General features: G+C 40.5%; 2 protein-coding genes across 2 annotated transcripts in view; both read right to left on the bottom strand.

The window, feature by feature from the left end:
- The window catches only part of LOC108626309 (titin homolog), a 35,928-nt gene extending 26,438 nt beyond the window's left edge, over positions 1-9,490 (bottom strand). Inside the window, exons 1-4 of the mRNA XM_026814717.1 lie at positions 9,231-9,490; positions 7,787-7,931; positions 1,884-2,184; positions 118-298 (exon numbers count right to left, since the gene is read on the bottom strand). Coding sequence (XP_026670518.1) covers positions 118-298; positions 1,884-2,184; positions 7,787-7,931; positions 9,231-9,243 — 640 coding nt within the window. The 5' untranslated portion in view covers positions 9,244-9,490. The remainder of the gene's footprint in view (positions 1-117; positions 299-1,883; positions 2,185-7,786; positions 7,932-9,230) is intronic.
- A 704-nt stretch (positions 9,491-10,194) lies between these two features.
- LOC113464523 (myomesin and myosin binding protein) overlaps positions 10,195-13,863 on the bottom strand; it is a 10,039-nt gene continuing 6,370 nt past the window's right edge. The window contains exons 8-9 of the mRNA XM_026814718.1: positions 13,163-13,598; positions 10,195-13,055 (exon numbers count right to left, since the gene is read on the bottom strand). Coding sequence (XP_026670519.1) covers positions 10,906-13,055; positions 13,163-13,598 — 2,586 coding nt within the window. The 3' untranslated portion in view covers positions 10,195-10,905. The remainder of the gene's footprint in view (positions 13,056-13,162; positions 13,599-13,863) is intronic.

The following is a 13,863-nucleotide window of genomic DNA, read 5'->3' on the forward strand; positions in this document are numbered from 1 at the left end:
CGGTTATCCACGTCCGGCTCTAATCTATTTTTGACTATAATAGATTGCCGCAGTCGACTGCTACGAATGTTACGATTAATATTTTAAATTTAAGGCAGTGGAAAACGGCACGTTTACCGATTACAGTGAGGCGGGATGTGCAAGAGGATCTGCCTCCACGATTCTCTGCCATGCAGGTCCAGTCTCCTTCGTCCTCCACCGTGACGGGTGCCACGTCGACGCAATAGAAGTTCCCCTCGTGGACGAACGAGAATCTCGAGCCCGCGTGCACCAGATCCGCATTTCTATGCCAAGTAACCTGGAATTCGACAATGAGCATTCAAGATGAGGGAATACCTGTCAAAGCACATATGTGTATGACAAATTTATGTTACGTACTCATTCTTGTCTGCATAGTTCAAATTTTATAACATCCTTAAGATATTATTAGTTGCTTCGATTTATCATTTGAGCAATTTTATATTTTTTCAATATAAAAACATCAATTTAATTTATTCAGGATTAATTGCAATTGTATGATTATATCTACTGATATCTAAATACTTCTTAAAGTATTTGTATTCGCATAAAAATCGTGAAAGTATATGTAATTTGATGTTACGCATTTACTTCTATGTGTGTACTTTAAATCTCGCAATCGTATATCGAAATATATAATCGAAATATTTGTATTCTTATAAAAATTGTCTTTTATTATTTTGTCATTATAACGTATTAAATGATGCTCTTCATTTATTAATAAAATCTAGCAAATATTTTACTTCGTAGTTTTCAAATTTGAACTCAGTCCTGAAACATTCCATCGCGGCGAGTTCCTCTGCGTTACGCAATCGAGTGAGAGAGCACCGGCGCGCATTCGAAAGTTTACGAGTCGAGGGCAGAGATCGTATAATTTTTCACGCGGCTCGCTTCCTCTCTTTTTCGCCCGTATTTCGATCCCCACTACTATTTTCCTCATGTGCCTTCGCTGACCATGCCTAGCATACCCCATCAAGTACCAGTTCCCACATTGGTCGCGTCGTCCCTACTTTCCGGCCGAGGGAAACATTATACGATCCCTGGACTCGAGGGGCGGATTTAGCCAATCGGCGAGCATAGCTTCCAGCCGTAGTGGACACGACCGCGTAATAATAGTCGTAATACGACGCACAAGAGGCGTAACGAGTATCGTTTTCTGGCTTTCCGTATCCCCGAATCTAATCCCCGGGTCATGGACCTCGCTGACTCCCATTTAGCCCGCGTTTCTCCCGGCGACACCGGCTGCCGTCGCGCCATAAGGAGGACCGACGAGTTCGTGGCAATAAGTCACCGAGTGATTCCGGCTCAACCCTTCCGGGTTAATCACAGACGCTGGCACGGATTCCGCGTAGGCCTACCAATTTTGGAACACGTGGAGCTCGGTGAAGGCATTTCTGTGATTGGTGCGGCTATTATGGTGCCGTCGCGGCTTACCTTTGCGACGTTATCTTATGTATTTCCGTTTTCTCTTTTTTACTTCTTATCAACTTTTCATTTTATCAGCTTATTATTCTATTATTTCTCACTCCAGTCATTTGGTAGTCAGATTTGATGTTTTGTCTTCTGTTGTCCAGGTCCCCTCTCATTCTTCACCTGTCATTTTATGATGACAGCAAAGATTGTCGCGCAGGATTCTTGAAACCATTAGGTCTTTCTTCTTCTCAAAGATATCAAGAACGACAATATGTCCATACTATAGACGTGGCATCATATAATGATTTTTTTACTTATTTTTTTGTTTATTTTATAACAATATTATACTTGGATTGCAGAAAGATTTGTTGTGCGAAGGGAAAGTTATAAAATGTAAACATCGAAAATACAAAGATAGGCTTCTGATTAAAACTTCTGTTCGATATAAATACCTTCGGTGTGGTCGAACTTCGGATCTCCACGAGGAATCTAGTCCTGGTGCCAACTTTAACCGCAAGATGCGTCAATCTTCGTAGGAAGACCGGTGGCTCTCCTTCTTCCGAAATCACCTCGTCCACGTTCAGATGTATCTTCTTCGAGGATCCCTTGTCGAATCCCTGGCCAACCCTCGTTGCGACCAAAGCATAGTGTCCCGTATCTTCTTTCTGTGATTGTTTCAAAGTCAGCTGGACAACGTTGCCTCTCATTTGTATCCGGTACCGGTCGGACGGCATGGGTACATCTCCACGTGTTCTATAACAATAAAATATTATACATACATGTGCATAAGTACGTATATTATGTATTAGTGTTCCTTTATAAAAATTATAACTCATTCATTTATATTTATTCTTATCATTTATCAATTAAAAACACTTTGAAACATTATTGTTATGTTTTGCATCTGCAGACCCTAGCTTATTATCACTTGTTTATTTATTAATGCACTACTTTCATGATGGCATTGATTAAGAATTGTTAGAAATAATTGCAGATAGAAATAAATTAGTTTTAATGACAGTAAGAATGGACTTTCAAGTACGACATGATCTCAATCGGTGAAAATTTTAAAATAGTAGTATTGTGGGGCTGACTATTGACTCGTACTACTTGTACGTCCTTTTATTACTTATTCATGTCACTTTCCATTATTACAAAAAATTCTTATCTCTCCTCAGCAAATCATCACAGTACCACGCGGATAACGGGAGTGAGTTACGATTTCTTAGAAATACGTGGGTGATCTATAAATATCTTTGGACCGAATTGCGTACAGTAAAATAACAGACTAAAGGAAACGAACTTCCACCTTATCGTGTTTGTCTCTACAGTCATGCCAAAATCCACGTTTCATAGACATGATTTTCTCACAAATTTCAATAAATCAATAAATATTAATTATGTATTAATGTTGTTCTAGCTTCGAGCTAATAAAATACCTAATAATTCTGCAAAATCTGTACTATCTAATATTTCCATTTTTCGTTTATAGCATCGTCTACGATCAATAAACATTAATTATCAAATAACGTTCTAGCTTCGAGCTAATAAAACGCCTAATGATTCTGTATTATTTTAAAATCTGTATTATCTACGATTTCCATTTTCCGTTTATAGCATCGTCAACAATGAATTAAAAACGCAGACGAGCCGAGTGCCAGCGAGAAAGCGAATAGGAACACTTTCTAACTAAACGGGGTCGATTTTGCAATGTTCAAATGTCAGTTTCTCCCCTGTCGGAGCGATGGCCAGGGTCCAATCGGATCAATGCTCGCGGTGTCGCATATTCGCTGCGTACTACCGCCTAATATTCGCAAGGTATCCATTCAACTGGCCGTGAAGGAAAGAAATGTTCACTTGCGCAACGACGCACCCTTCGCATCGCGCCGGGGCGCGTGCACAGGCGTCTCGTCGCCGTCGCCAGCGAGATGACGTTTCCTATGTGTACGCGCACACATGTTCACGGCAGTGATGCAATATCTATTTTGTCTAGCCGAGAAACGAATTCTGCGTTCTGCAATCATCGACTGATCGTCAGGATTAGAAGCACATAAAAATAATAAATTTTCGATGAATAAATTAGATAGTATTTTTAATTATCGGTATGAAGTATTAATTTTTTCCTGAATGATTACATGATTTATAAATCGTCGCTTGCAAGTTTGAAATAGGAAAGGGAAAGCATGGCCTGCGTGATGTGCGTCATGGATTTTCCAAGCGGTATTCCTAGATCGCTAGTAGATATTTCAATGATTCAATCGCTTTGAAAAATTGAATCGATACCCGGGTTTCACGGATCCACCGTTGCGGTGCTCGCATACTCGCGTAAAAAGGCGACGAAAATAGGGCAGTAGAGCAATGCCAAGAGTTTCGGCCGCTCTAGATCATTTGTTTGCCCGAAATACGTTGGAAGCGTGCAACCGATTCTTATTTAGATGCCGCTAGAAGACAGAAATCCACTATCTTCATGTTTAATTGTCTCAAACTCGTTCATGAATTTTTTTATTAACAATTATCGTTTAATAATTCACATGACCGTGCGTACCTGCATTTTTATTACCTGCTTGTTAATTCAATTGTGATTTACGAAGTGCAGACTCAGGTTAGTTTAACTCATAGAAAATTCAAATGTCTCAACCAGCAAAATACGTGTAGTATCATAAGTTGCATGAATGTAAATTATTTTCATAAGAGTAAAGACGGTAATTCGTTTCGGTGATTCAGTGGCAATCTTGATACTCTGTTAGCAAATAATCATTCGACAATGAACGATCGAAGTTGAGGCTTAAAATAAATTCTCGCTCTTAAAATACTCTTCATTTATCAGACTGGCTATTCGCGTTGCACAATTCACGATTGTACTTTTAATTTCAATTCTCCTATTGCAATTAGTAGACTGTGGATTTTTATGCAAAATAAAATATTCAGAGGAAAAAATTGAAGAATGACATATAGGCATGATCTGAATCTATGAATCAAATGCCACAGGAAACGATTTTGTCTCGAATATTTTCACGTGTCTTTCCAAAATTTGACACATTTGTGTCTCTTATAAATGCACAAAAATTTGCATACTAATAATTACATAAGTACTTCAATAATTTATTCATCTAATACATTGAGTGAAGTTTAATTAATATATTCCATTGCTAATAAGTATTGTGAAGGATAATTCATAATATGAATTATGAAGAATTAACAATAATATGTTATTGTATAAATATGAGAGTTAGAAATATTTTATTAATTATCAAATATGATGCAGTTACAATTATGAATATTATATGACGTTTCACTGATAATTAACGAGGGTGAAATCGTACCGGTGTCCGAAACGGTCCCTAAACGATCCGTTGACGGCAGTTTTACTGCCATTGCCATCGGCGCATTTGCAGCAGTCACTTCCCATGTCTAACAGGCGTCCTCGGTAATAAAACAAAATCAACAATCACCACCGATCACTCGCGCGAGTTCCTTGAACCAAGCGTCCCGGAAGAACAGTTCCATACCGCTACGAGGGACGAAGAGGCGGATGGAATCCCAGGCGACGACGCATCGGAGTCCCTTCCGAGCACGCTGGTTCCCGCACTCGATATTTATCGAGATCGACGTTCAGTCGATCGACGCGCGCGTCGCGTTATTACCCGTCGACGTCACGGAGTCTACGTCGGTGACAGAGGCAGGGGGTGCAAAAATAAACCCGGCAAGCGTCCTTTCGAGGTGCACCGCGACCCTGACAAGCCTGCCCGATGACTTCACTGCAAACGTCGGTACCGCGATGACGCTGGTCGTCATTCTAACGACCGTTTTCGACACGACACTCCAGACTGAACTTGCGATACTGTCGTCACTTGCCAAATTAATCTTCACTTCTCTAATTTTCATTCAACATCGAAACACACTCGCGTCATTCAGGAATCAAGGGATTGTATACTTGGGACTAGTATGAAAAAGAGGGTTGACAGGGGTGTAGAGGGGGAGTGGCGTCCGATCGTCGAGCGATCCGTCGATTCTTATCGTTCTTTCAAACCTCTCTAATATATACTTATACAGTGAAAACGGGAATTTGAAGGGGGAGAGGTGATTTTTGGCCGCTCGTCGATCGTCGCGACGCTCCCTCGGAAGACTGATAGCGTGATGCCAGCGCCAGGTCGTCCGCGGCCGATTTTCCACCTCCACAGCCAACGCCAACCTTCTGCTTAGCTATAGTTCTGAAGGGAAACTATAAGCAACGTGTTAGATCGTTCGCGGGGTCCTACAGAGGCGTTTAAGAAGCAGCGCCGCTTTCGTCGTTTCGCGAAAATCGCGAGGTCGGATTTAGACGGCGCAGAGGAGCGTCAAAGTGCGTCGGAATTTTCGTAACCCGCGGGTGGAACGCTTCCGTCGTCGCGGTGACGTACCGTCTGAATGGCCACTAGGACCGTCAAGCCAGAACCGCGTTAATATATGTATAACGAGTCACGTGAAATCACATGCTATCGCTTTGCATATGGTGGTCTAACGTCACGATCTGACTGCGGATAGTTAGGCATTTATGAGAGCCCACACATGTAGGCTAAGCAAACTTGAAGAATATTGAGAAATATGTGAAAAACTCGTTGCAATCTAGTAAGGTGTAAATCTTGAAAAATCTACAAATTGATGTTAAGAAGTTCATTCAATTCATGTTTGGGAGCAAAGATCTCTTAGATGCCTCGCCTCGTTAAAGAAATATTGACAAAATGGTAAAAACCTATTTTCACTCTTCAATTCAGTGATTATTCATAGTAAAATTGATAAAAAATATAAAAAACGAGTGCATATTGCAATTAATCTGAAATGATTACCATAAGTGGCTGATTATGTATAAAAATCCGCAGTCTAATCGAAGACTTTAGAGAACGGAAATTCGTTTCAAAGACATTTTGTCCTTTCTTGATGATGCTTCTTACATAGTTGTGTTACAGGATGAGTCAGAGTCGTGTGAAAAAGACAAACAATTACTAGCATCGATCCGTTACCCTTCTTGTCTTATTTAAGCGGCGAGGCTAGATGAGGTCATGTCTTGCGTTCCCGAAATAAGCGTTCAAATGCCTATGCACCGAATCTTTCACCTTCCTGAGCAACCCAACACACCGTCGGTTATGAACAAGGAGTAGCCTCAAGCTGGATGAAATTAATCAATTTCATTCCATTGTCAAATTTAACAAAGAAATAGGGTAATCATTTTTTATCTGTATTCAAGCTTAAAATAAAATCCTTATCACAAAAATCACTATTATAACGATATTAAGATTTCACAACGTTTCTAGACTATTTCATATTTTGCAAATCTAAAAATAGAGAATTATTACTTGAATAATTCTAATTCAATTCTTCATCTCCTTGAAGAACCCAGCAAACCATCGATCATGAATAAGGAGAAATTCCAAAATCGATGAAATTAGACAATTCCATTCTTTTATCAAATTTAAACAGTAAATAAGATAATTATTGCGTAGATGATCGTATTCAAGCCTAATAAAAAGTAAAATAAGCCTAATTCTCCTTATCAGAAAAGACCACTATTACAATGATATAAAGATTTCACAACGTCTTTAGATTATTTCAAATTCTGTAAATCTAAAAATAGGGAACTGTTACTTAAATAATTCTGGTTTAACAATTCGTCAACGCAGTCGAACGTGTTTTTCTGAATGGTGTGAAGAGAGTAGTACGAGCCCTAGCATTGGAAAATTTATGCGAGTATTAAACGTGGGTATGTGCAAAAAGTCGCGTAACGAAATTACACGAGACGACCGGTGTAATTTGGTCTGTTCGCGAAAATTAAGTGCGCGACAGCTCGAAATAAACCGCATTTGATCCTTGGCACGTTTCAAGGTTTCCCACGCCACGAAATTATAGTCGATAGTCGAGAATGAACGATTACGCGTAAACCGTGGTCCCAACCTATGCTACCGATCATTGTGGTACGTAACAACACGGCTTTTGGGTCGTTAACTCTTCAGCTGCTAGCAATACTGGTTCCTCTTTCGTGTTACCACAGTTATTCAATATTACATAATTACTACATCATAACAAAATGGAGTGCTATTAAAAATAGATTGGTGTAGGGCAGGAACTGTGGATTTATGCGATATGTCTTTTTACATTATTGATTATTGAGCTTCAGTGCTATTACAGATATTCAATATTACATAATTGTCATATAACAAAATGGAGTGCTATTTATAAAATAAATTGGTGTAGGACAGGAATTATGGGATATGCCTTAGTTTGTATTAATTTAACGCATGCACCATGAAAAATAATTTTAATAATATTGTCACGATTCTATACTATGAATATGAGTATAATAAAATTGATTTGGGCTCACAGTTCGAATCGTAGCTCGTCGAAAATGTCGGACCAACGTAATTTCGGTTTGACGACGATGTCTTCGCCGACTCGTCCCTGAACCGGAAGGACCTGGTCCGGCTCTAGCCATCTCGGTGGACCCTTGGCCGCTTTCGTTGTCTGATCTGCGAGCAATTACATAGTGGAATGAATACTTAGAGTATGACATACAGAAACAAAAAAATTGGATCTAAACAAATGCAAATTGTTAATCATAACAATTATAATAATAACAATTGCGAAATTTTTGTCTTATATTATTTACTATTTACATTAATAAGAACAACTGTAAAATGTTTATCAAGATTTAGTGATACAAAACAAAGACACGTGATTGATAGAATATGCTAAGAAAGCAAGATTGCGAGATCCCATCAAATAGTTTAGAATGTCCTAATTATGAATAAAAGCCTTGATGCTCTTTTCTATTTGATTTTATTTTGATGAATTTTCCTTAATTTTCATATTGTTTTTGGAGAAAATATCTAGGGAAAAGTCAGTTTGAAGAATTAATAACTTGCTTATCACTATATCGATAATATGTGATATTATTATAAATCTGATATTGGTTGATAAATCTATTATTATATTATTGTCTACGTGTAAATTATGCCTTGACTTCATTCTATCGTAGATTTTACGTAGATTTATAATAATTTCGGTAATCGGATAAATGATGCTTGCTCATCTGTTTTAATGTGTAACATTATTAGAAGACACAATCTGATAACATTTGATAAGACAATTATTATCTTATTGTCTGCATACAATTTATGCTTTGACTTTTTCCTATCGTGGATTTTAGTTCGATTTTGATGAATTTTGGTAATCGGATAAACCTCGAGATTTTCAGAACGCGTGCGTATCCCCGGCAATATGGTAAATAAATACGTTAAAAAATAAACATGGCTGCAACTACTTCAGACACTTGGCTCTGAAACTCTGACGTCCGCCGAATTTTTTTTCCAACCATTCGCCTTTTCTTTTCTTCGTCGCCGCGATCGAAATTGATTTTACTCTTATTTTTAACGCGGATCTCGTAAACGCGGTGCTATTACCGGCTGCCGCCGGATTCTGTCTGCCGATCCAGACGAAATTTTCCGCAACATAACGATCGCGGAATCGCGCCTGTGATCATCGATTTGAGAACGCGTGGAGAAAAAACTCCACCTGGCAGCGGGTGGCAGGATTCAACGACCAGTAATCTAAACAAATTTCGTCACACGACGTCATCGGTCGAAGGAGAGTGCACGTTCGTCTTAATCGTCGAATCTGAGGAAACAGAAGTCGCGAGACTCTGGTATTTTTTGCTCGGCTCCAGCTTCCCTTCCCCTTTCTACTTTTAAACATCGAGTTAGACGCTCCTCGCCGGGGATAAAAGAATTTCGTACGGGCGACGATTTCTGTACGCGAAGAAGTCTTACCTGTTAAGGTCATCTCGTCAGATGATACGAAGACCGATTCTTCCTCGCATTGACATCACTCGCGAAGAGATCAAGCAGCCCCTCACTGTTCGAATCGATGGAACGCGACGGGGCGACCTGCACAGTACTTCCGGTAGCGGTCTGCGGCGCCCCGACCGACCACCCAATGCTTCCGTTTCCACCCTCCGGCGACCGCTTGCTCGCTCACTGGCTGACCCGTGGCACAGCACACCCTGCGCCACGAAATCTGACGGCAGGAGGCCCTGCTCCGGTCTAAAATCGTCTCGACACGCCACTCTCGGCTTCGTCGTTTTAACGAAACGCGCACATGCGCCGTGCGCCGACCACGTTTTTGAATACCGCTTCTTTCTCTCTCCTTTCACCCGAGACACGCCCCCTCTTTCTTTGGCCTCCTATCTATCCCTGATGTAACATCGATGATTCTTTTTACTTTCGATCAGACTCGTCGACCCGTTTTGCTCCCTGCGCTAGTTTTTCTTTATTTTCCTTATATTTAGTTCTTTTTGGAATATTTTAAGCAGGAATGTCTTCCCGTTGAGATATGGAATGAGATAAGAGAATTAAAAATAGTTTCAGGCGAAGCATCGATGATTCTTTTCAATTTCGAGTAGATTCGTCGATCCGTTTTGCTTGTTCTACTATTTTCTTCTTTAATTTTTCTGTTTCTCTTTCGTTTTGGAATATTTTCAGGAGGAATGCCTTCCGGTTTAAATATAGAATAAGATAAGACATTTAAAATTATTTTAAACGAACAATTGTAATTTTCCATTCCCGATTTATTTGGCACTTATGAATACCATCTGCATAACACAGCCCAATCAAAAGAAGCTTCTGTCATCTTTCTTCCATTATAATCACTATGAAATGAAAATTTTTCCAAATGAATGAATCAACGAGATGAAATGGGGATTATTTATGGGGTGAGTAAACGAGCGCATAGATCTTAAATTCAACAGTTATGTACATGTTTATTGCACGTAAGAATATTCATAATAAATAAGGAATAAATAGTAGTAATAATAACAATAATTTATAATAAGCTTTAGTCGTTAAAACGTACACTATCATCTTTGGTTTCTTCAATGGAGTACAAGAATTGGCTAACTCGCCGCTGATCGATGCATCGTTGCACTTGACAAATTGCCACGATGCATCCCGAAGTCTGCAACCCTAAAGGTCGAGAATCCGCTCGCCGCAATACCGCGGCATCGAAGGTCAGGAATCTCTTCTTCGAATAATCATCATCTGGACGCATTCTGATTTCTCCCGATCAATCGTGAAATGTCGAGAGTCAAGAATCTCTTCCGCGTGTGCGGCTTTCCTACAGGGCGTTTCCACGAATTTTTTTTTTAAGATTGTAGTAATTAAGAAACATACCATTTCATCTAATCAAAAATTTGTGGAATTCATTCAATTTTTATTAAAAACCCCAATAATAAAGTTAAAAATCGTGTTCTATGTTTTCGTTATTCCGACGAATGGCAAAGTTTTTACAATTTTCGTCATTATATAATGAAATAAGGCTTTTAATAGTCCCAAAGAAAATTCAAGTCGTTTGATCCAATATTAAAAAAGTTACTCCGTTTTAAAAGGCGTCCAATTAATTCCATGAGCTCTATAGTTTCAGATTTTCTTTCTTCGAATTAGACTGTGATCATTGTTTCCGTTTCGACCACCAGCCTTTCGAAAAGCGTCCTTTGATCTCGTATTGGATTCTCCTAAACAAAAGCAACGCGATAAAAGGAATCGCCAGGGTTTCCCTCTTAAACAAGTAAACGTATACAGCAGCTAGTAGGAGAGTCAAATCAGTCACGTATTCCACAGTCGATCTGACATTTTGCTTAGCTTCTATCGCCAATCGTTCCTCATTCACTCGACTCTCTCGCCAAGCGTTGTCTGAATATTCCCTTGCGGTAGCAGAGCCGCGTCGAGTACCCCTGTACTTCTTGCTTTCCAAAGCCTTGTTCAGACGTTCCATCTTCAATTCCACCGGCGTCTCTGGTCTCTTCCTATCTCTGGAGTTCGACCTGGAAGAAGTCCTCGAAGAAGGCCTCGAAGAAGGTTTCCTGGACCGACGAGGACCCTCGTCTACAGATCTTTCCCTGACGAATCGTTGCTCTTCCGATCCCGTCCTCGATGGAGGTCTTCTATCCTGAGAAGGAGCTCGTACTCTGGTCTTTGAAGAAGACCTGGAAGAAGCTCCACCCCTCTCCACAGAAACGTTTCTGGATCTCGGTGCTGGAGATTCATTCCTAGACGGTGGTCGTTTTTCTCTTACAGGTTTGGTATCTCGAGCAGGAGTCGTCCCTCTAGACCCAGTACTCCTTTTAACTTCTTTCACCTGCCTATCAATTTCGTCTTTTTTCTTTGGCCTCGCTTGTCGAGTCTGCTGACTTTCCCTAACTTCTTTTTTATCATTCAGTTCTGCGTTCTCCAGACGGTCTTTGATCTGATTCTTCATATCCTGGTCCTCAGAGAAGGAAGACCTCCTAGAACTAGTCACACTGTCTCCTACCTTCCTCTCCTCCGAGCTCCTATAATTAAAACGACTTGAGTGCTCTCTAACGATTTCAGTATAGTGATTGACAACTGCCATCCGTTGTTCAATGTTCTCCTCGTCGACCTCCTCTTCCGGTGTCACTGTTCGCATCTTTGCCTGCAATCTGCGATTCTTCGCTGCCTCTGCTGCTGACACCATGCTATCAGTATCGCTTTCTGACATTATAGGCGTCTTAATTGGCTCTGGTGTATCCGATACTTCCATTATTTGTTCCTCTTGTTTTTCTATCGGTTGCAGATTTGGAGACAGTGTCTTTCTAACAGGCTTCTCTGGAGGAATCGGTCTACCGAAGCTATTAACAGGAATCGGTTCCTCCTTAGGCTTCTTCAGAATCGATTTGGGAATGACGTTAGTCGGTGTTGGCGGCGTGACGTCAACGGTTGGTATATTATGTCCCGTTTCAACGTGGAGAACAGGTTTTCCTCGAGGATGGTACGTTTCCTCTTCGTCTACTACCTGTCTGGCGAGGATTCTGGTCTTCAAGAGCTTCAAGTCTTCGCTGTCAGCGCTACTCATCTCCTCGGACGATTCTTCTGAGGTTTCGATACTTTCTTCCTCTTCTTCTTCTACTTCTTCTTCTGCTTCCAACTTGACTTCGGGTTGAGGAATTATTTTCTCATTGAGCGGAGGCTCTCCATTGGTGGTAGCCTGCCAGGGTATCGATTCTTTTTCTTGTTTTTCAATAAGCAACGGCATGTTGGTCTCGTGCCACCTGCGTAGTGGTTCCTCGGGTTTGTTTAACCCCCATGGAACCGACGGCTCGATGTCGCCTGGTATATTAGAATCGGATTTAACTTCGACGTCTAACGATAGATTTGTTGTCAATAATTTCGAAGTCGGTTTAAGCGTGTCCGCTTGACTCTCGCTAGATCTTCTACGATTGATCTTCGATTGCCAAGTGATTAAGTTTTGAGCGGTGACCGAAGGGCTTGACAATCGTCGCCTGAAGAGCGATTTCTGTTCTTCTGGTTCGGGTTTGCTTCCGACAGTTGATGCCAGTTCTCCGGTTCGCCTTTCGAGCTGGACTTTCCTCTTCGCCACTTCTGAGGCTTCCTCAGCTGCTACTGCTCGATAGAAACGTTCCATCGCGCGCTCGTGGAGCAATTCTGTAGAGCTTACAGCTTCTCTGAGCGTTTCTATCACTTGATGTTCCGCGCTGAATAATTCTGGTAACGAGAGCGACATGGGCGGTGGAATGAGGTCTTCCAGATCCTCTGGCTCCTCTGTTGTGCTTTGTCTCGCACCTGTGAAATAATAATTAACAGCTTCGTTTTAAAGTCTATCCGAATGTTAATGAGGGCCACTGGATATGTAAATAAGTTCGAGAGCATGTAATTAATTTACGCTTTACCTAAACTCGTTTGCCTCTCATCGTCTCCTAGTTTCTTCGCCTGGTCGTCAGGATACAAAACCAGCATAAATTCCGAGCTTCCATGCATATCTGCACCGTAATCATCCCGCGGAGTACTAGGCGATCTAGGGTTCTCATCTAACGAGTGACTCTTTATTAATTGTGGTTGAGGTTCATCAACAACTGCCTGTTGCTTTTTCAGAGTCAAGCTCGTCGGTGGACGAAAACGTGAGGAACTAGATCCACTTTCCAATTCGTATTGTTCATGAATCTTTGGCATGGACAATGGAGACATACTACGTTCCCTGGACACGGAAACTGATCGCGATCGCGATTCCCTGAATGTTGAACGTTTGCTGGATTCGTCCGTTGGAGGTGTCACTGTCACCGTGGTGAGAGGTACTGGCATTGGAGTTTCTTTGATTTGAATCAGATTCTGTTTGAATACAATGTTACATGTTACAACAATGTTGCATTTTATGTTTCTTTTATTCTTATAATATTTATTGTATATCTGAATTAATAAGAAGCAATCAATTCCTTTCTGATTTCATTAAAATATAATTTAGAATAATTTTGTATTTAATGAAAATCATGGAATAAATGCATTTGTATATTTTAATAATCGAGGCTTATTAAGGATGTATAGGCTATACACTTAAACAATGCTAGCATGTTGAATTTGTTATTATAAATTCCTA

This window comes from Ceratina calcarata, unplaced genomic scaffold (assembly GCF_001652005.2).
Source record: "Ceratina calcarata isolate Rehan_Ccalc_2016 unplaced genomic scaffold, ASM165200v1 scaffold395, whole genome shotgun sequence".
In the NCBI taxonomy this organism is placed as follows: domain Eukaryota; kingdom Metazoa; phylum Arthropoda; class Insecta; order Hymenoptera; family Apidae; genus Ceratina; species Ceratina calcarata.